General features: G+C 37.2%; 1 protein-coding gene across 2 annotated transcripts in view; it reads left to right on the top strand.

Annotated features, from left to right (window-relative positions):
* Positions 1-13,399, top strand: part of arhgap10 (Rho GTPase activating protein 10) — a 72,827-nt gene that overhangs the window by 30,066 nt on the left and 29,362 nt on the right. For both annotated transcript variants that reach the window (XM_059342300.1, XM_059342308.1), the window contains exons 12-16: positions 807-849; positions 950-1,018; positions 2,587-2,661; positions 9,032-9,116; positions 13,093-13,151. In XM_059342300.1, coding sequence (XP_059198283.1) covers positions 807-849; positions 950-1,018; positions 2,587-2,661; positions 9,032-9,116; positions 13,093-13,151 — 331 coding nt within the window. The remainder of the gene's footprint in view (positions 1-806; positions 850-949; positions 1,019-2,586; positions 2,662-9,031; positions 9,117-13,092; positions 13,152-13,399) is intronic.

Consider the following 13,399-nt stretch of genomic DNA (forward strand, 5'->3'; position numbering starts at 1 on the left):
CACTTGACTCATGAAGCCCCAGAGTTTAACCGCTATGTTTATCTTATAGAAAACCTTTCTTTTTAGTTGAATATACCAACATATACACTCAAAAAAAGCAAACTGGGTGTCTGTTACCTTCTCCTTAGTCTAACATGTAGCTTCTACTAAATACAATTATGTTTTGTGGTTGAACAGTTTTAAAACATGTAGTTTTAGCATAAAATGCAACACTTGAAAAAAAGTTTACTAGAATTTACTAGAATACTTTATGTTAAAACAACCTAATTAAATTGCTGAATATAATACTCTGTTTAAAAATGATTTATTTCCTGAATAATTACCATTATGTTCATTTTCATATGATAAAGGTAATTTTTTAGGCTAAACCACTTCAACCTAACTTTGTTTTGTTGGCTCAGCACAATTACTTCATGTACTGCACTATTTTAAAAAGTAGTTGTAACAACCCTATTAAATAAAGTAACTCTTAATAATGTCATAGAAGTTTAAATGGCCCAAGACAATTATGTTAGTATGTTACAATTACCCTTACAAATCTAGTTGGACTGACCCCTGGTAATTAACAGTAACCCAAATACATCATGTTGACCCGACATATTTATGTTTTGTTCACTCAACGAAACTGTTTCTCGCTTAATTAAAGCATTTTATTTAGGTGGAAATTATTTCCATAATTTTATTTCGTTGTGGGAACAAGTTATTGTTTTGAGTGTACCTGCACTTTACTGTAAATCACAAGGCTTACTTTATAAACTTTACAAGGTGATGAAGATGTTTGTTTTTTTTGTTAAATTTCTTAACAGATTGGACACTACCTTGGAAGGACTTATTCTAAAGAAAGAGGAAGTAAGCAATCCAGCTGTACCAGACTTTGTATCTATAAAAGACTATCATAAGTTTCATGAGCGCATTGTTTCAAGGTTGTTTTATTTTCTTCCACCTGCAGTTGATGCCCAGTTGGACGATGTGGGTTTGACTTTTATGAAGAACTCCATCAGCGCCATAGAGACGAGAGGTGAGCTTCAGAAACACACACACACACACACACACACACACATAGAAAAGATGAGTGTAGAGAACTTAGTTTATTTGGAAGAATTTAACATGAGATAGTAACAGGTAACAAATAAACTATAAATATAATAAATAAAAATAACTCACTGTAGCCCTGCAGCTGTTGTTTGGTTGAAGAAGGAAGACCACACACAGACTTGTTTGTTTCATCAGGGTTTTTTTTATTGCTGAATTAAAAACCTAACTGTTTCGACATGTGTCTCCATCAGGAGCCAAACGAGAATGCTTGGTTACAAACCACTTTTATACATTTCCAAAAATTATAACTACAACTATAACAGGGCAAAGCAGACAGAGATAGCAGTATAGGCGGTATGGCTTGAATTTTATAATGTGATTACGTCCACAAGATGCCTTATGTTTGGAAATGTATAGAAGTGGTTTGTAACCAAGTGTTCTTCTTTGGCTCCTGATCAAGACATATGTCAAACATTTGGCTTTTGATTCGGCAATATGCTGTTGAAATAAAAAGGAAAAAATAAACTGATGAGATGAGCAAGTATGTATGTGATCCTCTTTCTTTAACCAGATAGTAACAATTTACCCATAAAAGTATTGGTGAGGGTGCCCTTCTGTTTTAATGCCCCTAAATTTTGGTGCTTACTGCCTTTTCTAATGTCTGGACATTATAATGGCAAGCTCTCTTGGTATATTTATAAATACATTAAATACCTTTTAAAGGTATATTTTAATCTGGCTTTTAATTTGAGGTATTGGTAAAGTATGATTATTTTAATCATTGATTTTTAGTTTTATTATCCATGGTGTATATGTGGGTTTTTTTTTTGTTTTTTTAAAAAGATGTTTAACAGTTTGTTTTATTATTGTAGTTTTTAGTCTTGCAAATTTGTATTTATTCATTCATTTATTAGTTTAGTTATTATTTTTTAAATATTTTTAATTTTTATCTGTGTTTAATTTTTTTTCTGTAAGGCACTTTAGGCTTGTTGGGTTTATGACAGGTGATATATAAATCAAGTCGAACCAAGTTCACATAGGTGTAGTATCTTCATGTGTACACACGGGGGCAGACTTGCTCCAATATTGAAACAAAGGGCTGGCAGGTACTGCAGGCAGTGTGTACTGTAGATAATACCAATTTCTTTTCATTGCCTAGCACTAAAGTTCTTATTCATTCGTTCAGTCTTCACATGCTTATCTGACCTCTTTTCGGTCGAGAAAAAAAACAGTTTAGGTCGAGTCCTTCTCAACATTTCTTTACACAAATGGTTATTAATCGTTTTGAACTTCTTAAATTGCATATACATTTATCTGATGTTTAGTTTCCACATGCATGTACAGGGTTGTTGCTTTGTATATTTATACATATATATATATATATATATATATATACAAGATATTCTGTCCTTTTTTATGATTCCATTGCTTGTTTTTGTTTGCCTTTTCTTTTATTGTCGCTTAGTGAGTTCGTTTCCCTGATCTGCACTTTGCAGCTTTATTAAGAACAGTGCTGTGAAATAAAGTTTCATTATTGTTATTACTTATCAGGTATTAATGACCAAGGCCTGTACAGAGTTGTTGGTGTAAGCTCCAAGGTCCAGAAGCTCCTCTCATTAATGATTGGTAAGTTAAAGCTCATTCTTTTATTTCTGGTCTTGAAATGTATTTTGCAAATAGAGTCGCTGGTAGGAAGAGCTGATGGAAGTTGAAATTTTAATTGATATGCTTCTGCTCTAACTCAGTGATATTAGGTTCCCCGCAGTTAGTTGAATGTGCTGACATAATGGATGTGTCTGTCGGGTCGATATTAAAAAGATAGTGACTGAGAATCAGTCTCTCTAACTTGCAACAAGTGCCCTGGTGTGTCTTGGCCTCACTTCTGTTCAGTTATATATCCCCCAGACAAGCAGACGGAGCCCCTCCCATCCATGTCCTTGCACTTTTTTGGCTTTAGCTTCATTAACAAACCACTTAAACCGCCTCTTATGTGCTCGTGGCAGGCTTAGTCTATCACTTGTGTTTTTCGTTTTTCCATTTTGCCTCTCACTTGTCTCAAATCCCTTTCACTCAACTGCTTTTCTATCAAGCTTGTCCTCTGTCCTTTCCATTGCTCCCTGTCTGCTCTCTGGTTTCCTGCCGTCTCCAGCAGACACCAGCTCACTTTCAGCCCTGTGTTCTGAATGACAACAAACTCAGGCAGCCGCCAGCCTGTCTCAGCTTCCTCTCCCAAAACCTTCCAGTCTCCCAACCTGCCGACTCACGCTGTGGACTCCATTAACACTCTGCTGCGGCACTCTTTAAAGTTTCTTTTAAAACCCAAATATACTGAAAGAAGCGTTTGTCTGTGGGCTCGACATTCCACGTGTGGTTGTGAATGAGGGGCTAACATAAAGAATAGGATATTTTCATTAAGCTGCCTAGAACGTAACTTGTCTTTTATCCCTGAAATGACCAAAGTTGTACTACTTCTGCACAAAGCCAACACATTCACAAACATTTCATGCACACAACAGTTCACAGTGAGTGGGTGAAGCGAGCTTTAAACCCTGAAGAAAGACTATGGTTCCTCCCACTCCTCCTCCTTTTCATCTCTCACCCACCGACATGGCCAGGGTCCAATCAGAGAGGACAGAGTGATAGAAAATGAGTCTCCCATCATATTACAGTACAAACAAAGAGAGCGGCACCTATTGAATATCAGGCAACAATATCACAGGAAGAGAGCTGTAAAAGTGAGCTGCGTTCTGTCTCCGATCTGTCCGTCGTGCAGCATGTGGCAGCAGGGGAGCGTGTGGTGTTGGTTTGGGATATGGCTATCACAGTTGCTGAGTTCGACTTCTCGGTTCTATAGATATAAATGCAGAGTGAGGCAAATTTGAGGAATGCTGTGAGATGTTTCCTACTCAATACATTACACAATGTCATGGTTTTTAAGGTGGAAATGACCATTAATGTATCCAGATTCTTAAAAGCTTTATGTTGTTTCCTGCTTGTGTTATGTAATATCAGTTCAAACATCTATCAAAAACTCTTGAAGTAACTCCTCATGACTTTAAAGCAGGGGTCGGCAACCTTTTACCGACAAAAGAGCCTTTGTTGGCCAAAAAAAAAGAGAAAAAATGTCTAAATGGAGCCACAAACCTTATTTTGAGCCTTACAATAAAGATACAAAAAAAACCCTACTAACTCTAAATTAGACTACCAGCATTAGTAATAGGTCATAATTAGCATTTATTAATTAGGCCTGTCACAATAACACGTTTTAGGACGATATACTTTCCCAGAAACTATCACGATAAACAATAGTATCGTTGTATCGATGTCATTTTAGTTTTATAATGATATTAGAGAATAATAAGTACATCCTTTTCCACAGCAATTCATTTTTAAATCTTGAGAATATTAAACATTGGAATTGAAATGTGGAAAAAGAAATATTAAAATACCCTAGATAAATAAAACATAAATAAATAAACTACAACCAAACAAATAAAATAGATTTTCAGGCTCTGTTAACAAAACATTGCAATGAGATAATCATTATGTGTTATATTATTTTATTATCAAAATAACAAAAACAGCTGGAATGGCTGCTTGGGAAATATCGTTTTTTTTTCGCCAATTCGTACTGCCTGTCAAACATTTCCTGCATTACTTTAAACACAACACAAAAAAAGCACAAAAAGTCACGCATGTAAACGACAATATATTGAGTTCAGAAAAAAACTGTTGTCTCCTTTTCTGATAAATCGAACGATAAGTCGATATAGTAATTATCGAATTACAGGCCTATTATTAAAATGTTTTTGTCAGAATGCAGCGAGGACCCAAGTGCAAATGAGAGGCTAAAAAAATCTAAACTAGACTTGAAGTTGGAAAATTGTAGAGTTTAAGGCATTGGGCTGTAGACTTTCGTGAGCTATAATGCACATTTTAGTTTACTAAAATGTCAAAACATTTTTTAATGACTTACATAGGCTACACATTTTTAACAAGCCAATGATGAATAAAAACTAAAATGTAAACGAATAAAAAAAAAAACTAGACTTGAAGTTGGAAAATTGTAGAGTTTAAGGCATTGAGCTGTAGACTTTCGTGAGCTATAATGCACATTTTAGTTTACTAAAATGTCAAAACATTTTTTAATGTCGTACATAGGCTACACATTTTTGACAAGCCAATGATGAATAAAAACTAAAATGTAAACGAATAACCATTACATTTCGGATATTTTTTTTGTCACAGCCACAGGGAGCTGCTGCACATTGCCTACCTCTGCTTCAAAGGGTTTTTTCCCTCAAGAAATCTAGTTTCCTATTGTGACACCCCTCGCTCTGTGGGTAGTGTGCTCACTTGTTTGACTCCTCACGCTGCCTGATATCAGACAGAATTGTTAGACTACGTTTCCTTTTTCAGTCTGACATTTCCTGCACTGTAACTGATTTCTGTAGAAGAGGGAGAATCGATTTTCCATAACCAATCACAAGACACCAACATATCCTCCTGAGTCTGACTCATTTTTTAAGTCTACTCTTGATGCGTAGCCATGTCAACATTCTGGCTTTGTCGGGGTTGTCATTGTGGAGCGGAGCAAAGTAAAACAAATGATAATGTCAGACAATATTAAGAAGACATGCTTGAAGACATGACTGCCTTGATAGCAGCCACTAACTTGTGTTGAGAGGTTGCCATTGTTGAGATTGAGGTTTGTCCAGCAATTGTTTTTTTAACTGAGAGGCCGATCTCACACGTCATGATGCCAGAAGAATCAGTCGACATGGTGGAGTGGATGGATTCAAAGGTCCGGACTCAGGCAGCCTGTGCCGTCTAGGCCAGTGGTTTCCAGCCTGAAGGTCAGGACTCCCACAAGAGGTTGCAAGGGAAAATCTAAGGGTCAGGTTATGCTTGAACAGAACTAATTTGTAGATTGTGTTGTCAATCAAATCTGGCAGTTTGGCCACACTTGAGAGTGCAGAGATATTGTTTAAATGTAACAGAGCACAATTTCAGACCGTCTCTCCTGTAAAACATTCAAAGTCTTGCACTCGTTCATGTAAAAGAGAAATGGCTGCATACAGACAGGAAAAAAAAGAGACTTGGCGAGAGAAGTTCATACCCTTGCCCCTTCCTCACCTCCTCACTGCTGGCTGATCACAGTATGGTGTGGGCGTGAATGCTGGAAAGTTACAGTGATGCTCGGACACAGACCCCCGAATCTGACACTGGAAGCATGCAGGCAGCTTCAGGGGTCACGAGGAGATTAAAAAGATAGAAAAGTGATAACTGGTCATCACATACAGGTAGCCTGGGTATACCCATACTGCCTTGCACGCTCGATTTCATTTCAAACTGCAACACAGTCTGGCAACTACGGCCGTTTCTTAGCCCTGTTTTAGGGATCCAATCACAGAACGGGGAGGGACGGCAAGACGATGATGCGTACTACTCTACAGATGGAAGCTTGTAGTTTTGTAGTTTTCTTACGGATCCAAAATGGCTGCAGCAGATCCGAAACTCTCTTTCGATCTAGCTGACGGCATTTTGAATAGTTTAGAGCGAAAGTTGATTTTAAAAGAAGAACGTTTGACTTTACACTCCTTTATTACCACCAAAAAGGATGTTTTAGTCTGGCTTCCGACAGGATTTTGCAAAAGCCTAATCTACCAACTAGCCCTGCTACCGTTCGCTGCCGTAGAGACCCGCAGCAGCTCGTCTATTGCCCATAAAATAAGTGGAGGTGTGTGGCTGAATGACATGAGGGGGGAATAAAGCGTAAAAATAAATAAACTTGCAGAAAACAAGAACTGGAGAAGCAAAGCAGCAAGCAACACTCTCACACAGACACAGACACACACACACACACACACACACACACACACAGCCAGAGCCAGGACATGCTGCAGAAAAACGTTACAGAAGCAGAATTGAGCATTTTAGTCTCAAAGTAGAGATGGGCTAGTCTGGCTATGTAAACATCAATTTCTCTTGCTCTACATACGTCATCTGGTATAACTGATACGATTGGCTAAGAGCTACCTACAGACACTTTTGATAGACATTCTAAGCGCCCAATAAACGGCTCTGGAGGATCGTAAACCACGCCTCCTCTACGGAGAAATGAATTACTGGTGTCCAGACTAATCTCATTTGTGATTAGTCTGGCGTTAGCCAGGCTAACATACAGGAAGCAATCAGTGAAAAGTGGCTGCGAGTAGACATTGCTTCCTCATGAGGGATAGAGATGGGGGGGAAAATCGATACAGCATAGTATCGCGATATTTTGTGTGGCAATATTATATTGATTCATGGCTGCCAAGTATCAATACTACTGCATTCTGGGAAGTTGTCAAAATAACGCTGCAAAGTTCCGCTTTTTTTTTATGTTTCATTCCAAAAAAATTGAGAGCAGTGAAGCTTAAAGTTGAGGAAAATTTGATAAAATGCTGCAGTTGTTTTGTATCCATACATGTTTGAAACTTTGTTGGTCAGTCTGTGGGTTTGACTCTCATTGTGGAGTAATAAAAAGACTGAAGTGAGATGAATAGACTGAGAATTTTCTCTTATTTGACAAAACAATTCTTGATTTAATTTATTTTGTGGAAACAAAATGCAGTTAAACAGTTAAATTTCAATATATTGTATCGCAATACTCACCATATCACAAAATGCTTAAAATCGCAATAATATCGTATCATGACTTAAATATCGTTGGAAGCCACTGCCTTAGACTGTAAAATATTATCTTCCTTTAACCAGTTAGCATTCACTCTGCATCTTCTCCTTTTTTTAAATGTTGGTACCATTTAATAAGTCTACAGCACACATGTCACACATCCATGCATTTCTTTCATTGATGACACTGCAGATTTCTACTCCCCACTTTTTTATTTGAGTTCAAGTTCCATAAATTACATTTGGTCAAGGTTATTTTGGACTCACTTTCAAACAAGTTTGTTAATCCATCTATCCATAGTTCAGGACATTTTCTTTAGTTCACACCTTTCCTGCCTAGTGGATTTGTATGGGGAAATGTTTTTCTGCATCTAAGTGTGTCATGGGAGCTGCAGTTCTAACTTTAGCTGCTGTGCTACAGTCACCACACAGTACGGCGATGTCCCAAAGGGCTTAATGTAGATAACGAAGGTAAAACAAGAAAGAAATACATCTTTGAACTTGCTGCTGCTGTTTTGTAGTCAGAAGTTTCATAATCAATGCTGCTACTACAACTGCTACTGCCAAAAATTCTTTCCCCGTGTCCTTGAACCCAACCAAGTCCAAGCCTGTTTGTGCTAAAACAGACTTCAGAGCCTGTGCAGACCCCATCAATCTCAACACATATACAGTTGCAGAGGCACAACCTTGGCTACAAACACTCTTCAAAAACATTTGCTTTCAGAAGTTGATATTGGACAGTCCATTTTGTGGACAGAGCAGGTGGAGAAACACACAGTCCTCCTGGCTGTAATGCTTGGATGAAATAAAAAATGTAACACAGACCGCCTGCCACCCAGAAGCTAAAGTGCGTGTGGTGAGCTGAGCTGTGTACAGCACATGTGTTTGACACATTACACTTTCACATCCTTTGTAATTCATCAGAGGTTACTTAAGGTGTGACTAAAGTCCCCTGAATTTTCAGCACAACACAGCCGCGGAGTCCCCATGGAAAACGTGAAGTAGTGAGGGATTAATTAAACTTGTAATGAGTATAGAACCAGCAGCCCTCCGCAGAAGCTGTAACTTCCTTCCATATCCACTGGGGCTAGACTAGACCGAGACCCCCAAGGCTACAAGCGCTGCTTTTATACTCATATGGCTAATTACAAGTCACATATTTATATTACGTTTTTTTTTACATATTTCTAGGCTGCCCACAAAATCACACCGAGTCTTTGGCTGCCTAATGTGAAAACAATAATTAGCTGGTGCTTTGTGTTGTTACATCAGTCAGTGGATTTTCGAGTAATAATATGTTTCATGATTATTATTCACTCAGATGAGAAGAGCAACGAAGTGGATCTGTCTACCAGCGAGGACTGGGACGTTAAGACATTAACAAGTGCACTGAAGCTTTATCTGAGGTAAGGATCAGTGGGATGAAACACACACACACACACACACACACACACACACACACACACACAGGTAAGCCAATCTGTCGAATAATTGATTAGTCCATCGACAAGAAAATTAATTGGCAACTAATTTCATAATCAATTCATTATATTTGATATTCCTCAAGCAAACATTCACAAATACTGGCTTTGTCTGGCTTTGATTTTTAATTTCTCATATTTGATTATAAGCTGAATATCCTTGGGTTTTGGACGGACGGCTAAATAAAAAAAGTAATCTTTGACTGGAATTATAACTGACATTTCCAACATTTTTGTGGGCAAAACAATGTTAATCGATAGTGAAAATAGTCATTACTTGCGGCCTCAGAACCATCAGTTTCTGCCCAGTCGGGCCATGAGTTCATTTTGTCTATTTTTCGGAGCATCAGCTTCTATTTTCAATTGTTTCCATTGAGAACAGAGCATATGCAGCCACATAAACAAAGACACACAGTCTTTTTTTCAAAGCACTTCGACTTCTTTTCAGGCAAGCGGTCATATACACGGTCACCCGTAAAGTTGGAATAATTTCGTTTTTAGATACACTCCTGTTAATTTTGGTTTCATTTTAATTTTAATTTGTTTGGAAGTTTAAGTTTTGAGAAGATACATTTATCTGTCAAGAATAAATCTCATTGTCACAATCATTTTATGGAAAGAGGTAAAAAAAAATATTTTATTACAACTTTATGAGCGATAGTATTAGAAGGGGTGGGTCGGTACACTGAAAAAGAACAGAAGCTTGATCTGGCCGTGTCTTTCTAGCATGATCTGTATAATATTTCAGGCAGAAACTATCATAACAAGGAAGAAAAATGTCTATTTGTAGGAGCAGATCGACCAGACACTGAAAGTTAAAAGAGCTTTTGCTTGTTGTTAGCCGTGTAGTCAATCCTCTGTAAACGTAGCATTAAGTTAACTATGTAGCTTATGTTGACGTCAACCTGCTTCCTTGAGCAGTGACGAGCTCGTCCATATGGAATACTAGAGCAAGCATCTTCTAGTTGGTGCAACGGTGAAAAAACCCAATATCAAATAAATGGAAAGAGATTAGATATGACTTTATTTATCCCGCTGTAGGGAAATTTAACTGCCACAGTGGCTCAAGATACAGACACATATATATGGAAAACAGAATAAAGAATATAAAATAATCAGACATATACATACATTCTATAAACATTTTATACAGTACATACATTTCTGCTATTTGGCATTTATTATTAATACATATATTTTTTGTGTTTGTTTGTTTTCCTGAAAGTACATTGCATTTTTACAGATATTGCACATTGAAGAAAATCTATTTTTGCATGTTAAATAGGTTGATTAGGTTTTTGCATGTAGTAGTATGAACATCAATGAATGCAAATATTTAATTAAATATATGCAGAGATATACAAGAGATATATAAGGCTAAAAAGTCTGTCATAAAAAGTGATGCTAGTCAATCATACAGTGGCGATTAGAGTGGCGGTATTTAATCAAGATATTGTTTTATAGAAACAAAAACCCATGCTTTCTATCGCCCTGTCAGCACATTTCTGCAGGAGAAAATTGCTATATTGACACACATCCTAAACATATGTGATGTCATTAATTTGCTTATAATTTCTTAAAACTCTGTTATGATCATTGTAACTCCTATTGTCACTTACATCAAAACTATTTGTTCGACCTTGTCCATTCTGAGTAATGCAGCTCCTGTACGCATTTGCAGATAAAAGTGAGGTTTCTTTATCTGTTGTGCTTGTATTGATGCATTCAAACGCAGAATATGACACGGTTTGACCGGTCCAGAGAGACCTGTGCTTTGTGCATAGATAATTCAGAGTGTATTTAAAAGCAAATCCACTTCTGACCTAAGACAGCCCCAGTGCTTAATGGAACATTTTCTTTTGTATATCTCTCTTTTGATGAATATGATAGAGCCTCTGTTCGCTTGAATATGAAATATTTAATCCATTGTTGTTTCTGTCTTTTATAAAAATGAGTTAATTATGCAAAGTGCCTGTGCATAATTAACTCCTTGCGAGGTCACATTGCTTACTGTAAGCCTGTTCCAAATTCACCAGCTCCTCCCTGGTTGACAGATAGTGTGGGTGAGGTTCAAAGATTAAAAATATAGTTTTAGTTGCAAGAAGCTGAGGCAGTTTTCATTTAAATGTCAATTGGTTTAAGCAAACGTGCCTTAGCAAAAAATTTAATTGGCTTTGCTTTTTTAAACGAAAACAAAGTTGTGTTTTCTGAGTTTGGAATTTGCCTATTTTCTTTACAAACAGTTGCTGATACTTACATATTTAAACAATTAAGGTTTTGGGCCCTTCATCAATCACTGTTGCCAAAATTTGTTGCAGATTTATTTGCTTTTAACCTGCTATTACAATACGTCGCGTTCAGTCATTCATTTTGCTTTAAGTGTGAAAACAAACAGATTTAAATGGCAAATTGGAAAGAAAAATATAAGCTGTGATCAAACTATTGTCAGCTATATTTTTCAGTAATTTGTATCACTTTATAATATAGTGCTGAAACTGAAAATAGAAAAGAAGAAAAATAAAACAAAAAATATAACAGTATCATGGTACTATGTAATAACATTATAATATGACCAATTACTTTGTAAAAGTCTGTAAAAGTGTGAGTGAGTATTTTATTTGGTTCTCAGGGTTATAGGATCTATTCTAGATTATGTCCATTATTGCACCTGGGTCCAATGGGAAAGGAAAGTTTAACCAACTGCTTGTAGCCATTTTGAAAAAATGGCTGCCACGGCAGCCAGGGTCTGAGTTTGTAAAAGCCCAATATCCAGTTTTGTTCCCAATATATTTATCAACACATCTGCAAAATTTGGTGCTTTTATCACTAAATGAACAATTGTTATAATATATTGAGCTATGCCGCCCCACGATAACATGAAAGCTGTTGATGCTGTATTTAACTTTTAACAGCATGGGAGCTAAACTGCCATCTAGTCCAGGATCAGGATATATGTGACAAGTCCTATTAAAAGGGGTAAAGTTTATGTTGTGATGGGCTTATTTCAAGCCTTGACCCTATTTTTAGTGTAAATTTTATTTATCTAAAGTTTTTGGTATCTAAAGTTTTGGTGTGTATATATATATACACACACAGTGTACAGTCACATACAATACAAGAAAGATAAGAAACCAAACGGAAAAAAAATAAAATATACAAACAGACAAAACAAAACAAAAAAGACAGACAGACAGCACTTATTCATTAACGTAAAAAGGAAATGGCCTTCTTCCACTCCTTTAGGATGACCTGTTTTGCAATGGCCATCCCCAACATGAAGGCTTGTTGTAAAGCAGAAAGAAGAGCCAAAGAACCATTGGAGCAGCCCAAGCCTTTACCCTTTTAAGGAAACAGTTTGTTACCAAATGTTGGTCACCATTTATTAGCCCCTGTTCCCCAGCCTGTTCAAGGTGGCCATGTTGCCCCATTCTCATGCTTCTGTATAAAAGGCACAAACACGGAAAAGGGGACGACAGAGCTGTTCTGCCATTAAGTTCTTCCATTATTTCAGGCAGCAACATTCAGTAATTCTTGAACACTGTTTAGGCTAACATGGCATATCCATATTGTTATGCTATATTAAACCATGCTGAGTGTTGTCTTTTACTTTGTGTCTGGCCTGCTGGAATAAAGCAGGGTCAATCTCCTCAGTTTCCTCCGAGGCTAAGTACCTTTGGCCACTGGCCAGCTGCAGTGTGAAAGTACCTTCAGATGAACTTGGTTATCTCAACGTGTGCACCATCTAATTCCATCCCCTGGCCCGGCCACATTAATCATTGCTGTGTGCAGACCCTATAAAACAGTGTGCCGGCTATTTCTGTCCCCTCTCGCTCACTTCAACTCTCACTTCTCCATCCAACCCCCCCACCCCTTCTCTCTTTCTCTCACTATCTCTGTGAAGGAGTCTTCCTGAGCCGTTGATGACCTATGGACTTTACAAAGAGTTTATTAGTCCTGCAAGTAAGTTTGATCACCTCTTATACATCACTTAGTCTCAGTGCAGACCATAATCAAACAACACATGTTGTATCCATCTGAAATGGACATCACTTTAGTCTCAGGAGTCCAATGGTTCGTTCTTCTTCAGTGACTTATTGAAAACATGCAGTCGAGTGAAAAACAGTGAAATTACTTTTAACTTTCTGTAAACTTTTTACCAATTCTTTTAAGTGGTTAAAAGTAGTCAGCCCTCTTAAGTAGAGGGTTCA

Source organism: Centropristis striata, chromosome 1 (assembly GCF_030273125.1).
Source record: "Centropristis striata isolate RG_2023a ecotype Rhode Island chromosome 1, C.striata_1.0, whole genome shotgun sequence".
Lineage (NCBI taxonomy): Eukaryota > Metazoa > Chordata > Actinopteri > Perciformes > Serranidae > Centropristis > Centropristis striata.